The sequence below is a fragment of the Vipera ursinii genome (assembly GCF_947247035.1).
Source record: "Vipera ursinii genome assembly, chromosome: 6".
Lineage (NCBI taxonomy): Eukaryota > Metazoa > Chordata > Lepidosauria > Squamata > Viperidae > Vipera > Vipera ursinii.
The window spans coordinates 45,042,603-45,061,250 of record NC_139515.1 but is presented as its reverse complement, the minus strand read 5'-3'; the positions used below and the strand labels follow the sequence as shown (position 1 = coordinate 45,061,250).

General features: G+C 35.9%; 2 protein-coding genes across 3 annotated transcripts in view; both read right to left on the bottom strand.

Annotated features, from left to right (window-relative positions):
- Positions 1-5,694, bottom strand: part of TPH2 (tryptophan hydroxylase 2) — a gene marked incomplete at its 5' end in the record, with an annotated part of 116,720 nt that extends 111,026 nt beyond the window's left edge. Inside the window, one exon of the mRNA XM_083365946.1 lies at positions 5,590-5,694. Coding sequence (XP_083222072.1) covers positions 5,590-5,694 — 105 coding nt within the window. The remainder of the gene's footprint in view (positions 1-5,589) is intronic.
- Positions 5,695-7,963: 2,269 nt separating this feature from the next.
- TBC1D15 (TBC1 domain family member 15) overlaps positions 7,964-18,648 on the bottom strand; it is a 42,482-nt gene continuing 31,797 nt past the window's right edge. For both annotated transcript variants that reach the window (XM_083365945.1, XM_083365944.1), the window contains 6 exons: positions 18,060-18,160; positions 15,774-15,873; positions 15,198-15,295; positions 11,859-11,975; positions 11,446-11,532; positions 7,964-9,271 (listed from right to left, as the gene is read on the bottom strand). In XM_083365945.1, coding sequence (XP_083222071.1) covers positions 9,071-9,271; positions 11,446-11,532; positions 11,859-11,975; positions 15,198-15,295; positions 15,774-15,873; positions 18,060-18,160 — 704 coding nt within the window. In that variant the 3' untranslated portion in view covers positions 7,964-9,070. The remainder of the gene's footprint in view (positions 9,272-11,445; positions 11,533-11,858; positions 11,976-15,197; positions 15,296-15,773; positions 15,874-18,059; positions 18,161-18,648) is intronic.

Below are 18,648 nucleotides of genomic sequence, written 5' to 3'. Positions count from 1 at the left end.
TCCGAGGACGTCTCCGTGGTCATGTGGCCGGCATGACTAGACGCCAAAGGCGCACGGAACGCTGTTACCTTCCCACCGGAGTGGTCCCTATTTTTCTACTTGCATTTTTACGTGCTTTCGAACTGCTAGGTTGGCAGAAGCTGGGACGAGTAACAGGCACTCACTCTGCTATGCGGCACTCGGGATTCGACCCGCCAAACTGCCGACCTTCTGATCGACAAGCTCAGTGTCCTAACCCACTGAGCCACCGCGTCCCTTAATTTAAACATAGATTACTTTAAATCAAAGTTGTTATTCTGACCCTATCACTTTGAGGAATGTTACTCCCAGTCTAGGTATTGTAATATTTAGAATTTTAATATGGCCCTTGGCAAAACAAAGCTTGCATACTTCTTCAATATAAATAAATAAACCAAACTACCACCCCAAAAAAATCGGTGACTGAAGCATCGCCCTGCTGCTCTATGCAGATGACCCTGTGATTCTCTCCAGGACACCAGTAGGCCTTCTGAGGCCTCATCCAGTATTGCAATTAGGATAAACTGGACATAAATTACAAGAAAACCAATGTTACGGCTTTTGCAAAAAGGCCAAAACTCTACTCATGGTATCTTAATGGTCATAATATAGAGCAGGTAACCACCTTTAAGTACCTAGGGGTGGTCATCCATGCCACTGGCTCAAGAAAAGCACATGGAGAATATGGGGCTGCCTCTGGCCAAAGATCAGCGAACGCCATCCTCAAATTTTTTAGCACAAAGGAAAGACACAATTAAGCTCTTTCTGGCCAAGTTGCTAGCACAGCTTCTCTATGGGACCTTGCTCGGATTCTCAGCTTTTTGCTTCACACCACTGGGAAGAGTTCAATCCAAGTTTATTATAGCAATACTCCAGATGCAGCGATGTATCTCAAATGCACTTTTGCGCCTGGAGACAGGATTGATAAAAGTCGAAGCAAGAATCTGTGTAGCTTCCTTAAATATCTGGCTAAAGCTTAATTTCTTTCCACAAGGCCTTGCTCCATTAATCCTCCAAGACAAATTTTCCTCATCATGTCCAACCTTACCAAACTAGGCTTCCCTCCAGCCTCAATACTCAAATTGGACTGTGACCAAGCAAAACAAACCTTGCAACAAAGGATAGAGGACATCGAGAAGCAAACGGACTTAGGGATAACTCTGCTGTTTCTGGCTCCAGAGCCTATTAGATATGTTGTTACTCCTGCCAGTTATCTTAGTCAGTTGGAGTCAGCAAACCACTGCTCGCACAGTGCCATGCGCTCCCATTGGCCGTCTTGTACAGCAAGTACAGTATAAAAAGATACCACTGACTGAAATATTCTACTTCTGTGGCTCAGGAGAGGTAGAGACCATTGGACACATACTCCTTCGATGTTCCTTCTAGAGAGCCATTCAGAAAAACCACATCCTCCCCATAATTAAGAGGCATCCTGGTCATTCGGAAAGTATTTATCTCCAGTGGCTGCTTAAGGATGAGCAGGCAGTGATCACGGCGCAGGTGGCTAGATTCTGCACAGCAGCATTGGGGATTTGTCAGAAATATAAATAAGATAAATATATTTGAAAATATTATTTTTAGATCTTTTGTAATAACTTTTTAAATTTCATTACAAGTGTTCTTATTCATCATTAGATCATGCTCAGTGCATTTATATATAGAGATAAATAAAGCCCTGTTTAAATAAACAAACAAACAAACAAACAAATAAAGCCCTGCTTAACGCTCCTAGGTTGGAGCTGCAAGGCAAAAGAAATCATAATAGAACTGCTATATAGCAAGTTCAAAAGCCCAAGGTGCATTGACCGGTAAAAACTTACACACACACACACACACACACGCATGCATGTATGTATGTATGTTACTGTTTCTGGCCATATGGCTGTAATAAACTGATTTGGATACTTCTGCTATAAGAATACAACAACTTCCAAAGTATTTTGAGAATGGTTAAGGCCATCCTATCTTTGTGTTTTTCTTGGGAAGCTTAATTTTGAATTATGAATATGCATTCATTTGAAGTGGGATAGATAAAAAGGTAACTAGATTAGAATTGGTTGATTGATTGTTGAAGTAACTCCAAATAATCACATAGATTTTCTCCCTTATGATCTCTCCCCATGCTGCACTCATCAATACTGTAACTGAATACATTCACCTTGCAGGTGATCATCCTTTTTTTTCTTATTCCCTTCCAGTTTTCCTAGCATTAGAGCCTTTTCAAGACAGCTAGGTCTTCACATAATGTATCAAAGTAAGATTATCTGAGCCTCATCATTTGAACTCTGGATTGATTGGTTTAATGACACTTTGTTTGTTTTCTTGGCTGCCTATGATATTCTCATGTTGAACACCAAAGTTCAAAAATGTTAGTGCTCTTCCTATCCTCCTTCTTTAAAATCCAACTTTCACTCTCATAGATTCACAGGGAATATTAAGATCTTTGTCACATCGTCTGAATATTTTTCACTGAGATTAGAGTTAAACATGTGTAGATCTATTTTTTCTGCTAAAAAAGAATTATTATTATATAGATATCCTTTTTAGGGTGTCTGTAATTAGGCTCCTTTTCAACTTAATGCTGAGCAATAAAGCTGGATTTGCTACTTTGTAAAATGCATGACAATATTCTTCTTTAACTTCCCTTCTACCATTCCTTCCTTGGTTTCTTCAATATAATCTCTTTTCTCATTCATATCTTTTTTTTTCCTCCGTAAACTTGCAAGAAGCAAGCCATATATGTCCATATATTTCAATGGGCATCAACAATGTGAAGAGACAGTATGTCTTGAATTAGCATTCTTCAGTTCTGGTCGATAAGAATTTAGTATCCTTTGACATGAGGATATTCATTAGAGCTATTTCCATTAACATCAATGAATTCCCTTAATCATATGAGACAGCTAATATAGGAAGGAGTTTTTTAAAAATCTACTGAAAGACACTCCTTATTGTTGCTCAAGTATGGTTAGCATGAAAGATAAAGCAAAGCATTCTTAGAGACACATAAGTTGTGGCAAATACCTTGAATGGATTGGGATTGTTACAGCCACTCAGATTAAGTTTATTGTCATTTGACCAAAATGATATAATCTCCATCAGTGTTGCAAAAATTTATTTTACTGCATGTAGTTTATCAAACTGAACTCTTTTATCTTAGTTCTAGCATTTTGCAACCATTTTGATCTTTATACAAACAATATCTTTTATTGAGATTTTCAGGTCTTTGACTATAACTTTAAAAAAATCTATTCCCTGAAATAATAATAAACAATCCCCCAGAATATATTTGTTTGATAGACATAACCTGCAAAAGATTTGCAAGTTGTCATGACAACCATATGTATTTTTCTGTTTTTTTATATTAATAAAAGGTATACCATTTGAGAAATGGTATCCCATTGTGCCATCAGAACAGATGCTATACTGTGCATGAAGCTAAACAAAATGTTTCCATTCTCATATGGTTTGCATGTTAATAATCATCCATGTAATTTGAAGGATTCCTAAGTGAACAGGCCAACTTCCATAAATTTACCAACTCTATCCATTTGTGCTACAATTAAATAAAAAATAATCAGTAACTTATTTTGCTTGAGGAGCAAATTAATCTACACTGATAACTTCCCAAAATATTATGTTCATATTTTGATTATTCCTAAATATAATTCCTGTTTAATTTTTTGCTACCACATTTCAAACAACATTTAGAATTGTGATAATTACTTTTGCCCACCAAAAAACATGAAGTTCAATAGAAATTAGCAGTATGGATCTTACCTAGTAAAACATGCAACTTAGATATGGTGTTTGTTCACAACAACCTGTATTTTTAGATAAATTTACAAGTTTTTTTACAGAAAGTAATTGCTGTTAAATTATCAATTGAACTAATGTGTTAGATTTGGCTTAAGATAACCACACTTGGGTTAAAAAAATAACTCATCACAACTAAGTGATACAGGTATAGGATATTTTTAAAATCCTACTAAAATGCTATAAATACACATTTATAGTATTTTTAGTGATTTTTTTAAAAAAATACCTAAGAACAGTGTCTCAAACATCGCCTATCTTAACACAAATAAAAAATGATGTAGCACTTTTAGTTTTTATGAAAATAAAGTACCTTCTGAGAGAAGCTAAAAGGTGGATATCTCAAACAAATTGCAATCAGAGACTGAATGTGATAAGACACATATAGTTGTGTACAATATGAGGCATTACATGCAGTATAAGCCCATTATATTACAATACAGCCAGCCAGTTTGAGAAAGAAACATAATCAGAATCACAATATAGTTATGGATTTTTAAGTTGAAAACAGCCCTCAGTAGTGCTCTAGGAAATATCACCATCACCCTCATCATCATTATCATCATCATGACCATCCTGGAGACAGACAGAAATGGATATATACATAAATAGATAGATATGGATGTAAGTATAAACACATTCAGAGAAATAACTTTGTGATAACAACACCATCAGTGAGCAAGATACAGCTTCTTAATCTTAAATTATTTGAGAAATCACTGTAAAATGTGTAGAATTTTAATATTTACTTAGGTTAAATATTTTAACATATTGTTAACAAATGCTGTCTGGAACAGTAAAGTACATTTTTTGTTTCTTCTGTTTGTCTGCTTTTATGTATAAAACTAAGCCAAAGAAGTATGATTGCATTTTCAAGTTTTGTTATCTTTTTAATAGAGGGCCAAATATAACATTATTTATATCTAATTATTAATGTTAGTTGTAGTAATAGTAGTATACTATATATTTACAGTTTGAAATATTATATCCTTCTGCTTTGGTTTTAAATGACAGCTACAATGACTGCCATCCACTGTATTTCATGATTTCAGCAATGCATTCAATCATTTTTTTAAATCATAATTAAATTCAACAGCTTTCCCTGGAAGAAAATCCTATTAATCCAAATGTACTTATATATATATATATATATAAGCTGCTGTAAGTGGCTAGAAAATTTGCACTTAAAAAAATTCAAGGCAGAGAAATTAAGTCTTCAACACAAAGACTGGATTAATTCTACTGTTAGGAACATCCGTCACAAAAGTGAAGGATACAATCAACTTAAGTTTTGTCTCAAAAATATTTATTTTATTTATTTATTTTATTTTATTGAATTTGTATACCGCCCTATTCCCGTAGGACTCAGGGCGGTTTACAGGGCAGTTAAAACCATGAAATACAAAAAATTAAAATCAATTCAAACAATTAAATTAAATTCAAGCCCCAAGAGTAAATCTAAAACCCAGTTAAATTAACAACCCCACAGTCTGGACCAAACAGATCAAAGAGCCAAGTTTTCAGGTCCCGGCGAAATGAGCGAAATGTCTTCTATAAAAAAAAACTTGATAATTTGTACTGAGACAGTTGTGTTGCAGAGAGAAAGGGGTGATGCCTAAGCTTTTTCTGAACAAGCAAAGAAATAAATTTGTTCAACAAAAAGGCCCCAAAGAACAGTCATCTGGAAATGCCTGAACATTTCTGAAACAATCTGACAAGATAATGGCTTGGTATCTTTAAACACTTGATACTTACAGTTACATTCCTGGGTAATGGGTACTCTTGAGGCACAGCTGAGTCCAGAGAAAGGCCCCGTCGCGCCCAGTATTTGCTGGAGAACATCATCATTGCTGGCTGCATGGTGGGAACTGTACTTACTGTTTTCCTTGTTCAGAGCAGAAGGAAACAGGCTTGCAATGCTGCCCGCAGGGAGCTGTCCAGCTGTTCAGCACTCTGAGGCTGAACAAGAAACACTTCCAAGTGCCTCTCACCTCCCCCAGCAAGGGTTTATATACGCCTCGTGAAGAACTGATGAAAGACTGAGGAAGATCGTCACATGAAAGTGGCAGAGAAACACCCTTCTTTCTTGACTCCTCTTCTGTCTTCCCGTAGAACTAGCACTTTGTTTGCTTCCTCTGAGTTGTACTATTTTTAAAAGTGCTATACTTTTATCAGTAGACTTCAGAAACCGTTTAGCAATTTCTTTACAGACAGCCACTTGAACACTTGCATGGCATTCCATTACGAAGATGGATACTCAAAGTAAGATGGGCAGCTTGATATTTCAGTTAACAAGAAATGCACTTTTCATGTCACTTGAGTAAAGATTACGTTTTTTAAAAGAATGAAGAGAATTTGGTACTTTTCCCAGGGGCATTTTAACATTGTCAGAAGCCTTCACACTATAATCAAATGAGTGTGATTACAGGATTAAAAGTATTATAAAGTTGTTTTATTAATTTACCATTCCTCATTTATCTACTTTGAATATATAAATGAGGTAACTGTGGGAAAGATTGAGATTAGTCCTGACATTAGACCAAAGGCATCCTTCTGTTGCTGATTGGTGAAGTATCATATATAAAAATAAAGTTTACTTAGTGCATAAATTCTAGTGTAGAGACTCTGCAAATATTTAAATATCATAGATGTATTATCCAATACTATGTATTATCCAATACTATACTACTATAGAAATAAGAATCCAATTACACAATTCTGCTTAGAGTCATGGATGTATTCTTTAGCCAAATACAGGTGAGGTTAAAATTCCTAAGAACTTTGGCACTTTAAGTTTCTAGAACCCGGTAACAGTTCAGTACAGGACATGTACTATAATGATCAGTTCTTATAAATTCACCCACCTATGTTTATTGAAGAGCTAAATTGATTGCAGGAGGATGCATGTGGTTGTATCTACTATAAATGATGGGAATGCCTTCCTTAAAGTCTCTTCTGATTCTATTTGGCTGATTTGGTGGATAGGCTTTACACGTCACATATTTTTTAAATGAGTATTATCACTGGCTACAATTATTCAGTTGTTTTCAAGACCAAATGTTTGACTATTTTTATGACGACACATTCAACATTGTTTTGATAGTGAAGTTGTCATGTGAGATAAGTAAAACAGAAAAAATCAGAAGTCCTACTATGTGCATAAATACCCTAATTATGCTTTCCAGATTTCTGCCATGTTGAACGTTGCAAGAATTAAGAAAATCGTGTGTGTGTGTGTGTGAGAGAGAGAGAGAGAGAGGAGGGAGGGAGAATTATTCCATGTTAGCTTTGTGTTCATTTTGGAATCATGCCAACAGACAGCATAGAAAAAAATATATATCCCGCAGTTGTATTAACATGATAATGTAAAAGCCAAAGTTCTATGAGAGAACAAAAATGGCAAGATAATCCAAAAATTATTTCCTGTAAGCAGGAAATGAAAGCCTAGAGATGCTGGGTCTTGCATTCTTGCCATTTGCCAAATGGGTTATTTTGTTATTAACTGATAAAAGATAAGTATCCCAAATGAATTAAAGCCAAGAACTACAGAGATCTCACCTTTCGATATCTGTGTTAATAACTTGCCATTTCATCAGTTCTCTCACAACAATTTCCTTTATCTTTTGAGCAACTGAAAGCACAGGCATATTTCTTCACTCTCAGTAAGTTTTCCCCCAGAATGTATATTCAAGAAATTGAATCCTTTGGAGATAGATTGTATTTGCTAAATTGGGAATGACTTCATATTTCCTTTTCTTTTTCCTACAGCTACCCACCTACCGTTAATTATATTGGAAGAAGCAAGCCAGCTTTTCTATTGACAGAACACAGATTAGGATGTCATTATGAAAAAGGGATTTCTAGATCCTGACAAATGTCACGAGGGTACATTTGTCTTTTCAAGTTTATCATCAGAAAACCAAAATTCAACTGCTTATTTATGAATACAACCCCACTGATGCCTATAGGACAGGGAATTTAATTTCTTCCATCACTAGCCTATCTTCTCATATTTTATAACCAAAGTGTTAAGCCATAAAAGAACTGAATACTTCTCATCAAACATTTGAAATTTAGGAAGTCTTTCCTCAGTTTTCCCCTAAGTATGTCTTAATTAAAAATCTTTAAGTAAACTTTGCAATTTATTTAATAATATGTACAATACTCTTCAAATAGAAACAAATACATGAAATTGTATTTCACATTACTGTAAAACATCAAATAATCACATAGTATAATCTTGTATTTTTCTCATATGCATGTTACAGTCTACCCTAGGAAACTCCACTTTTTGTTGTCGCCAAAAGGAGCTTAGGCAGAAGCAAAGGAAAGAAATTAAAATGTCATATTTATTTTTATCTGTTTTCAAAATGTTTAGTCTAATATAAAGGCAATTTAGATTGGTTATTATTAAACAATAATACTACTATTAAACAAAGATAAACATTATTAATTAAATGAGCAAGAAAACCTTGCTAAGAATATTGAGAACCTGAATATATTCAGACATTTATCCTTATTTAGAAAAATGATTTTCAAAAATAGTTAGGCTTGAACTGTATATTAAAATTTGGACAAAATTGCCTAAATTACCAAAAAAGGTTGTTTTAGTCAAAAATAGAGTTATCCTTTAATATTCATACATCTGAATGCATAAGTATGTATGTATAAGAAAGGTGTGAAAATCCCATCATGGGTTATGCAAAATTAAGGATCAGGGACTTCACAAATGGAAATTTTCATTCCAAATCTACATTCAGCCCACACAAATACTTAGCGTTTTTGTAAACATTAGAAAAAGAACTCAATCCTTTCATTTACAAAGTGTGTTGTGGAAGTTGCCATCTTTAACTTAGGAAATAGTATAGAAGAGTTATAACACTTCAATGATATCCAAAAACTAACCATGCCCAGGTATTTTCAAAGTACAAGAAATAGATCCCTTTATTTCATGTCATTCACACTGCCTGATTCTCATTTCACTGAAGACAAAAAAAATGCACTTTTATACAAATGTATTAAGGAATGTTACTGGAAAAACGGAAGGCTATTTTGGTAGAAGAAACTATAAAAATAATGTTATGTAAAGCTTTGATGTAGAAGTATTACAGTACATGATTTCTTTCCCAATTCATTAAAGCTTAATCAACACAAACTCAAAATATCAACCCAAGTGCCTGAAACAAAACAGTTGTAATAAACTGCCTGTTGAACAATAAAATCAATTACACAAGCATTAGTTTGTGGAGTCTGCGTGTATCACTTGTTGAATTCTTTCATTCCTTTTGTCGGCAGCAGCAAGCAAAGAAACATTTGGGGATGCTGATGCAAGGCAACTCATCCCATCAACAGCCTCATCTTCCCCAGCATCTGAATCTGGTGTTGTCATAGCACTATTTTCTAATCCCAAAATTTCACAAATTTCTTGAGGTAATTCCTTTAAAGAAAAAAAAAAGACAAAAAGTTATTTTTGATTGTTGGGATGTTATTCCTCTCGAATTATACCCTGCTTTGAAACTATATCTCACCCACAGATACCTGATTTCCTAATGCAGAACTAAATTAAATGAAATAAACTTTTAAATGTAGATATATGAAGTATCAAATCATACAACTTGTCATTTGATAGGGAAAAAATGAGTAGTAATTAGCTCTAAACAAGCAACAAAATACAATAGCCAGGAGTCACAATACTGCAACAGAACTTATTATTTTCCGAAGAAGGGGAAATGCTGCACATTAATATTTATTTATTTATTTTTGGGACTTATATGCCGCCCTATCTCCCGAAGGACTCAGGGCAGCTAACAACAATAAAAGACAATAATACAAATGTTAAAAAAATTAAATTAAAGCCCCAATGATAAAATATTAAAACATTTTTAAAAATCCCTATTGTCAGTCCAGGTCAGCCTGATGGAAATGTTTTAAGGCCGCGACGAAAGGACCGGAGGTTCGGGGCCATCCGGAGCTCAAGGGGAAATTGATTCCACAGGGCCGGCGCTCCCACAGAGAAGGCCCTCCCCCTGGGGGTCGCCAGCCATTGTCTAGCCGACGGCACCCTGAGGAGGCCCTCCCTGTGTGAGCGCACCAGGTGATGGGAAGTCGTTCCTGGCAGCAGACGGTCCTGCAAATATCCTGGGCCTAAGCCATGTAGGGCTTTAAAGGTAAGAACCAGCACCTTAAATCTCATCCAGAGGGCAACCGGTAACCAATGCAGCTCACGCAGGAGGTGTGTAATATGGGAGTATCGGGATGCTCCCATCACAACCCGCGCGGCCGCATTCTGCACCAGCTGGAGCCTCCGGGTGGTCTTCAAGGGCAGCCCCATGTAGAGAGCATTGCAGTAATCTATACGGGAGGTAACGAGTGCATGAGTGACCGTACGCAGAGCATCTCGGTCCAGATAGGGGCGCAACTAGCGCACCAGGCGAACCTGGGCAAATGCCCCCCTGGCCAAAACTCCTATATGCTTTTCAAAACTGAGTCATGTATCCAGAAGGACGCCTAAGTTGCGCACCCTATCAACAGGAGGTAACACCTCTCCTCCCATAACCAAAGATGAAACCTCTTGGACTAAACGAGATGCCGGTACGTAAAACCACTCAGTCTTGGCCAGGTTGAGCTGGAGCCTGTTCTTCCCCATCCAGATTCGTACCGCTTCCAGGCAGTGGGACATCACGTCAAGGGCATCACTGGGTTGGTTCGGGATGGAGATGAAAAGCTGGGTATCATCAGCATATTGATGATACCTCACCCCGAAACCACGGATGATCTCGCCCAGTGGCTTCATATAGATGTTGAACAAGAGGGGAGGACCGACCTTATTGCTTATTGCTTTTCTTTAATCTCGTCTCAGGTGTGCAAACAATCTTGATGTTAAAGAAAAAAGGAGGGAAAAATGTTCTATCTCAAGGAATTCCACACCCCATTACATTTTTCTAACAGAGGAAATGTAAAATCTGAAAGTAAGAATTATTTGTTTGTTTTAATTTTATTTTTCACATTTTTAAACTGATTATTTCTTCCTTAGCGGGGACTCTAGACCAGGGGTGTCAAACTCAATTTCATTGAGGGCCGCATCAGCATTGCAATTGCCCTCAGGGGGCCGGGTGGGTTATGGCCAGGGTAGGCGTGACCTACTGTGTGAGCGTGACTAGAGTGCGTACAGCCTACTGGGTAGGCGTGGCCAGCTCTAGATCGTTCGCATCAAGGGTGCCTATGGGGGCCTGGGCAGGAGTGGGACAGATCTGAGGGTCTCTGGCAGGAGGAGGGTCTCTGGGCCAGGGCCAAGGCAGTGCGGGCTGTTCCCTCACTGTTTCCAGGATGGCGTCGCGGGCCACATGAAACCACTTCACGGGCCGGATCCAGCCCCCGGGCCTTGTGTTTGACATGTCTGCTCTAGACAGTGTACAATGTTATAATATAAAAATGGTGTGTGTGTGTGTGTGTGTGTATTTTAAAAAGAGAGGGAATTGCAACAGAAAAGCCATAGCAAGAAGGCAATCACTCTGAAGTATTCCTTCTACTGATGTCCACCTTTTGAAGGATCAGTTGGAACAACCCATGATTTCTTCATAGAATGCTTATAAAATGCATTTCACTTTTTACCTTGCAATTCATCATCTGCATAGAAACAGCTTCTGCTTTGCAAAGTACATCATCCACATCCATTTTCATAGACAATTCATTGATATGCTAATATAAGATAAAGCAAAAAAGGTCGGTCTCAAAATAGTGTGTTGTTTTTAATTTATATCTAAGTTTCAGAATATTAATACCTTCTTCAGCATCTTTTATTAAAAGTTCTTGTTATCTTACTTAATACACTTTCACCATTGATAATTTTGATGTCTGTTAATTCAACATTGAGCATCTTTCATCAAAGAATAACTATGGCTGACTACTTACATTCATTAATCCTCTCTCACTATTCCACTTTAGAATAAAATGGAATTCATTTTTCAAATCCAAAACATTAAGGATAGAAAAATAGTCTCAATTTAATTCAATGTAATAGATACCTTGAGTATTTCATTAAAGCCATAATGTTTCTCCATTATTTGTTGTTTTTCAGATTCCAGAATAGCACAGCATATAAGAAGGTGGAAATTCTGACAAGGCAAATCTGTCCACATCACCTGGTAAAACATTCAAGTTGCTGATAAATAAAGAAAAGACTCTGGCCATTTTAGTAAAAGATAATAGCCTTATTTTAGTAATCAAGATCTTCTTAGTAGTAATTCTTTTGTTAGTAAAACATTATTTGGTAGATGTTTTAGTTTTCTACAGTAATATTTTTAATAGTATTTATACATCAGTGATAGGAAATCTACACTGGATTCCAATTCTCTAAGCCAGTTTTCCAAACTGTGCTTTGTGCAGCTCTATGGTTCTGTGAAAAGTTGATGGGCTACTATGAGAGATTATACCTCCGCACACAAAAGTAATTTAAACATTGCCATTGTTCCATCACTTAAGAGCTCTGGCTCTTGACTGGCATTCCAGAACTTTTTTTAATATGTATATTTCACAGCATGGAAAATGTTTGAAAATCCCTGATGTAAACCATTTATGTGCACAAGACAACACAAATTATAGTGTCAGCAGAGTGCAATCCAGGGTTAGTAAAGTTATCTAGAAAAATGTAATAGAATATTTCATATTAATATATCAATTAAAAATATCTAAGATCAATGTACTGTATATACTGTAGTTTATGTCCTGTTCTGAACATAGCTTTCAATAACACTGTATTTTTTTCTCTTAAATACAGAAGGCTCTCCATCTACCAGAACCAATGAAATTATAAAAAGTATTCCTTTGGTATTGTCAATTAATATGAAACGCACAATTTTCAGTCTATAAATAACTTTTCATAAACAACTTTCTTCTATTAAAAAGGTTGTTTAATTACAGATGTCTCACCTCTCTACATTTTTAACACAATACAATTTATTCATATTTCTATCCATTTATTTTTTAAGTCACCATTTTGGTTGTTAAAAAATGAGGGTGAGGATTTTATAGAGGATTATTACATATTGCTCTGCAAAATCATAGTGGGTCAGAGCTACATTATGTCTTGTAAATGCTTATGATATTCAAATCATCCATCAATATTCCAATCCGACCACACACTATTTCCATCACTTTGAACTTTTGACATGCCATACAAAGGTCCATCCTGACTCTCTAGTTAATGGAATTTGCATACCAACTGTTTTACTATTTTATTGTTGTGAACCACTCAAGAGTTGTACTCTAAGAAGGGCAAACATACAAATCTTTTAAATAAAATTAAATACAATTCATTTTAAATAAACCTTACTGCATTAGTTCCTCTCTTATATTTTCTTTAACATCTGTGTGTGCCTGTATTTGATATTGATATTTCAGCTGAATCATCATTCAGTTTACATGTCATCTTAAGACTGATTATATCTATAATATCGTCACCAAATTATTATTTTTTCTGGAGAGATAATCACATCAGAAGAAAAATAGTTGGCTAACTTTTAATTATTGATTTTATTAAAGGCTATGACTATTTCAATGTTGGTAGTTCTAATGAAACCCTTATCTATATAATTTATGAGCAGAGAATTATAGTTTGTCTGTATAGTTCATTTCTTATTACAGCTTTCTTTGAAGGCCCTGACAAGAAAACAGGCAGAGCAATCAATATGCTGTTAGCATCAGCCATCTGCAACTAAAATTAGATATCTCTAATGAGACTTAAAAGTTATTATATGGGAATACATGTTATAGAAAGTCAGGGAACAAAAACAAAAATTGGCATAATAGAGTAAGTAACATACTGTAGACCAGGGTTGTCAAACTGCCGGCCCACAGGCCAGACGTGTCATCAGGAAGCCACACCCACCCCATTGTCGGCAATGGCGAAAAAGCTCTGATACGTTGCGCGACGTCACGTGACGTCGCAAGTTTGACATGTCTGCTGTAGACTATCAGGAAGCAAAACTACTTCAGCATGGCTAAGAATGAATCTATATATTCCTTACTAGAAGAAAAAAAACAAAAAACAAGAATCCTGATAATGTAAAAAGCAAGTGTCCAGGAATTAGACCCTTTCATTAATATTTCTCATGTTTGCTCCTGACATTTGACATCTCAGCAGTCTTTGTCTCTTTTTATTTTTTTTACAAATGGGACATTATCTCATCTCTTTCCATGTTTATCTTGGGATACACTATTTAATAAATGAATAGATTTTTTAAAAATCACTTTTATGACCCTGTAATTCCTTAATTCAGGGTAGAGTTGAGGCATACTAGCCGGATGCCCTTCCAAACACCATGTGGAAGTTACAACAGATATTTTTTTCTTTGAGCCCTAGGAGAGAAACATCCGCTACTACCTAGGATTGAGCTCTTAACCTTCCAGGTGGCAGGTGAATGTCTTCATTACTAGACCACTACACCACTTGTAATAAATGAATAAATATTTTAATTTTTAAAAATCTAATAAAAATTATGCTGCTAATAATGGAGTGCTAAAACAACAAGTTCGAGATCTGAGCGCCACACAATGGGGTGAACTCTCGTTCCTGCCCCAGCTCAGATCCAAGGATAAATGGCTATAGGTGTGTGTGTGTGTGTGTGTGTGTGTGAAGTTATTCCAAAAAAACATGATTCTTTCCAGTTTCTGTTCTTCAGCTAGATACCAATGTTTTCCATTTCATGTGATTAAAAAAACCTAAAATATTAAGATTTTTTTGGGGGGGGGAGAGGGATTGGTTTTGAAAGTGTTGATCCCAATGTATGCATAAATCTTATTAATTTTCTTTACAAAACTCCACAGTATCTGTATCTTGAGTGACCTCTATGTAATTTTTCGATACTGTGTATGTTTTAACTTATTCATTTTAATGATAAAATTATTTTCCATATAAAATATGAAGTCATGATCATCATTTTTACAAAAACTATAAAAGCAAACCCTTCTAACAGGACTGTTACCTTCTGGTGTGCAAAGTGGCAATAGGGTTAGAAAAAAATCTTCCATGTCAAAGATTTTGGCTTTTTCAATTTGTTTGTTTTTGCTGTTTGAGTATATGTGAGAAAGGATAATGTTAAGGAGCAGAGGTTTGCAGGTACTTAAAGCACCCACTTTTCCCCTTAAAATTCCAGATCCATACAAAAATGAATCCAAGACCATTTGCTTTTTGAGATATTGATGTATCATGCTGGTGTGACTAAAGAACTTTATGCACTGTTCATTAGATTTTCTTAAAACTGTATTCTGCGCTATTAAGAACTATTCAGTATATTTTTAAAAACCTGAACATTCTAACTGAGCATCAAAAGTTAAATGTTGCCATAAAACACTATTGTTCTTACCTCCCATAAGCGAAGAATATCTTGAAAATTAAATTCTCTTTTAAATCTTATTAGAAGCCATCGGAAACAAAAATAAAGATAGCCTGAATCTTGAGATTCTAAAGAAATGGGGGGAAATACATCCATAAATCCTCTTAGAAGACTATTTTAACTTCACAATAAAAGACAACTGAAGAGAAATTCTTGGGTAAAATGATCAAGCTATGAAGAAACATAATAATTTATATAATACTGCCACAACTGTTTCATCGTTAGTTCAGGACAAAAATCTAACCATTAATATCCAAAGTTATACCTAGTTATTTTAACTATAAATGCAAATAGAATAAAACACATAGACTGAAACAGCCATCTGAATCACATTTAACACTAGGGCATAAAGACTGCTTTTTAGGGTTAGAAATGTGTGAACCAGGATGGCTTGCTCTACAAACCATGGTTAAAAACACTTGGGTCAAAATTATGCATAAAGAAGGTTGTTATCTAAAAACCAAAGATTCTAAAAAATAGAAAATAACTGATGCAAGAAGATGGTGTAAAGAAAGAGTAACTTTTTTTAAAAAAATGTATACATACCCAAATAGTTGCAGAATCCACTATCTAATAGGCGAAGTAAAGTGCTCAGTTGAATTAACTGTGTCTTCATACCTTGCATTTGCTCTTCAAAATTTTGATGCTTGATGATAAACAGAATATTTTATGTGAATACTCAGAAACTTAAATGTATTTAAGTTTAAATCTAATTCTGGTTTTAATTGTTTGTTTATCACATTTATATAGCCACATCTCACAATAAAGCAACTCTATGTAGCTTACATAAAAACAATAATAAAATCCAAAAGTTAAAAACTATAATTAAAAGGCATCAACAGTGTTATTAGTAACAAGATATTGGATACAAATGATGTTAAAGACAATGCAACAATCTCATCAAATTGCCATTTCCTTGAGGTTCCCAGGTCTGGTGACGCAACCATGTTTTGAGAGAAGACATTGGAAGGGTGTCAAGGATAGGTTAATCTTACAGTTGATATGATAATTTAATTCAATAGAAACATGAAATGAAAACTATGATGTGTAGCTATCTCCATCTGTTTCTAAACAGATTGTACCATATGTGCCAGGCAGAATGGAACAACTCGCCACAGCCAACTCGCCAGTCAACTCAACACAGACAACTGGCCATGGCCAATTCACTACGGGACAACTCACTGCACAGGACAATTCAATAATTCAATTTAATTATTTAAAATAATTTAAACAATTATTTTAACTTTTGCCATTCACATTTCATTTTGTCCCTCTTTTGGTTTCCTTTAAGGATTCTATTTCACTATTTCTTCAATATTAGTATAACTCTTCTTCTGCGGTGAGTTGCCCCGTGGAGAGTTGTCCATGGCAAGTTCTCCCACAGCAAGTTGGTGTGACAAGTTGCCTGTGGTAAGTTAGCTGTGGTGAGTTGTCATAAGCCCTGTCCAGATGTATTCACATATTTATTTATTTATTTATTTTAAATTTATATACCGCCCTATTCCCGTAGGACTCAGGGCGGTTTACAGGGAAAATTAAAAGCATAACAAATAAAAATTAAAATCAGTTAAAACAATTAATTAATTCAAGTCCCTGAAATATGGCTGTCCATGTATGTAAATTCAATGAAGTTATATATGTGTACACAAACGTATGACAGCTATATTCTGGAAATAATTGGGATAAATAACAGTAATAGATTATAGAGGTTAGTATTATTACATGTAAGGGACGCGGTGGCTCAGTGGGTTAGGACGCTGAGCTTGTCGATCAGAAGGTCGGCAGTTTGGCGGGTCGAATCCCGAGTGCCGCGTAACAGAGTGAGCGCCTGTTACTCGTCCCAGCTTCTGCCAACCTAGCAGTTCGAAAGCACGTAAAAATGCAAGTAGAAAAATAGGGACCACTACGGTGGGAAGGTAACAGCGTTCTGTGCACCTTTGGTGTCTAGTCATGCTGGCCACATGACCACGGAGTCGTCCTTGGACAAGCGCTGGCTCTTCGGCTTTGAAACGGAGATGAGCACCGGCCCCTAGAGTCGGAAACGACTAGCACGCATGTGCGGGGGAACCTTTACCTTTTACCTTTTTATTATTACATGTACATTGGGCTTGATAAATAATTATCAGCATTACAATGAACACAAAAGTCCACTGAGTATGCTGAATTGCTGGCTTAAATGGAAACGGCATGTAGAAGACATGTGTGCATTCATTCACATTCACACACACACATACACACACACACACACACAAGATATACCTATACCTGTGTGTGTGCATGTGCGTGTATGTGTGTTGATGTAGATGTTCAAAATCCTTGTGAACAAGCATTTAATGCATTACTATGTCCAATTTCAGATATTCTAAGTATTTTACTTTATTATTCAGACACAGAGACCCAGAACAGCTTACAAATGTTTGGCAAAATCCAAGAACTGCCATCTACCAGTTTATAATTTAAATGACACCTGAGAAAATAGCTCAGTAGGGAAGAGAACAAAAAAATGAGGTAATAGTTCTTAGACTTAAATACAGATGTAACAATGATCAACTACAATGGAAGGACACAACCAGATTCAAGTTACTAATTGAAAAGTCATAAGACACAAATTATATGTACCGTCTCCTTTAAAAAAGCCATTTTTGCACTTTCACTATATAGGTACAATTCAGATTATTCTATCTGCTTCTAAATTCATATATTGCAGCAATTTTAACACATTATGCCTGAATACACTGCCAAGAAATATAATACAAAGAATCAGAGAAGGTGACATAAGGAAATATTTTCCAGTCTTAATAGAACAATAATACAGAAGATGAAAATATTTACCATTTGATCCATGTACAATGCAAAGCACCAGAAAGCTTCCACTTCATTCTCCATCACATATAAAATAGGTGAAAGTAAGTCACTCATTCCCTGAACATATCCTTAAAAGAAAAGGAAAAATGAATTGTTGAACATTTCTCTTTTCTAATTCTGGAACTAAGAACAAATACTTAGAAAAGACATCCATCCATCCATCCATACATACATACATACATACCCATGTTTCCCCGAAAATAAGACGAGGTCTTTTTTTCCTTTTTCTTTTTGGCCTCCAAAACAGGCATCAGGTCTTATTTTCGGGGGATGTCTTACTTACCTCCTGCACGGACAACCCCGCACAGCAAGTCTACTTCTTCTAGCCAAAGGAGCAGCTTCATTCTGCAGCTGCACTCTGGACTGCATTTTGCTGTCAGACCTTTTAGGAAGGCCTATGCAGCCGAGTACTGAGTTATCGATTCAATCCATAGCTTGGTACTTGGCTGCAATGTCTTGCAGAACCAAGCTATGGATTGAATCCATAGCTGCACAGGCCATCCGGAAAGGCCTGCGACTGAGAAATGCAGGCCTGGCTGCAGAAGACGCCGCAGAA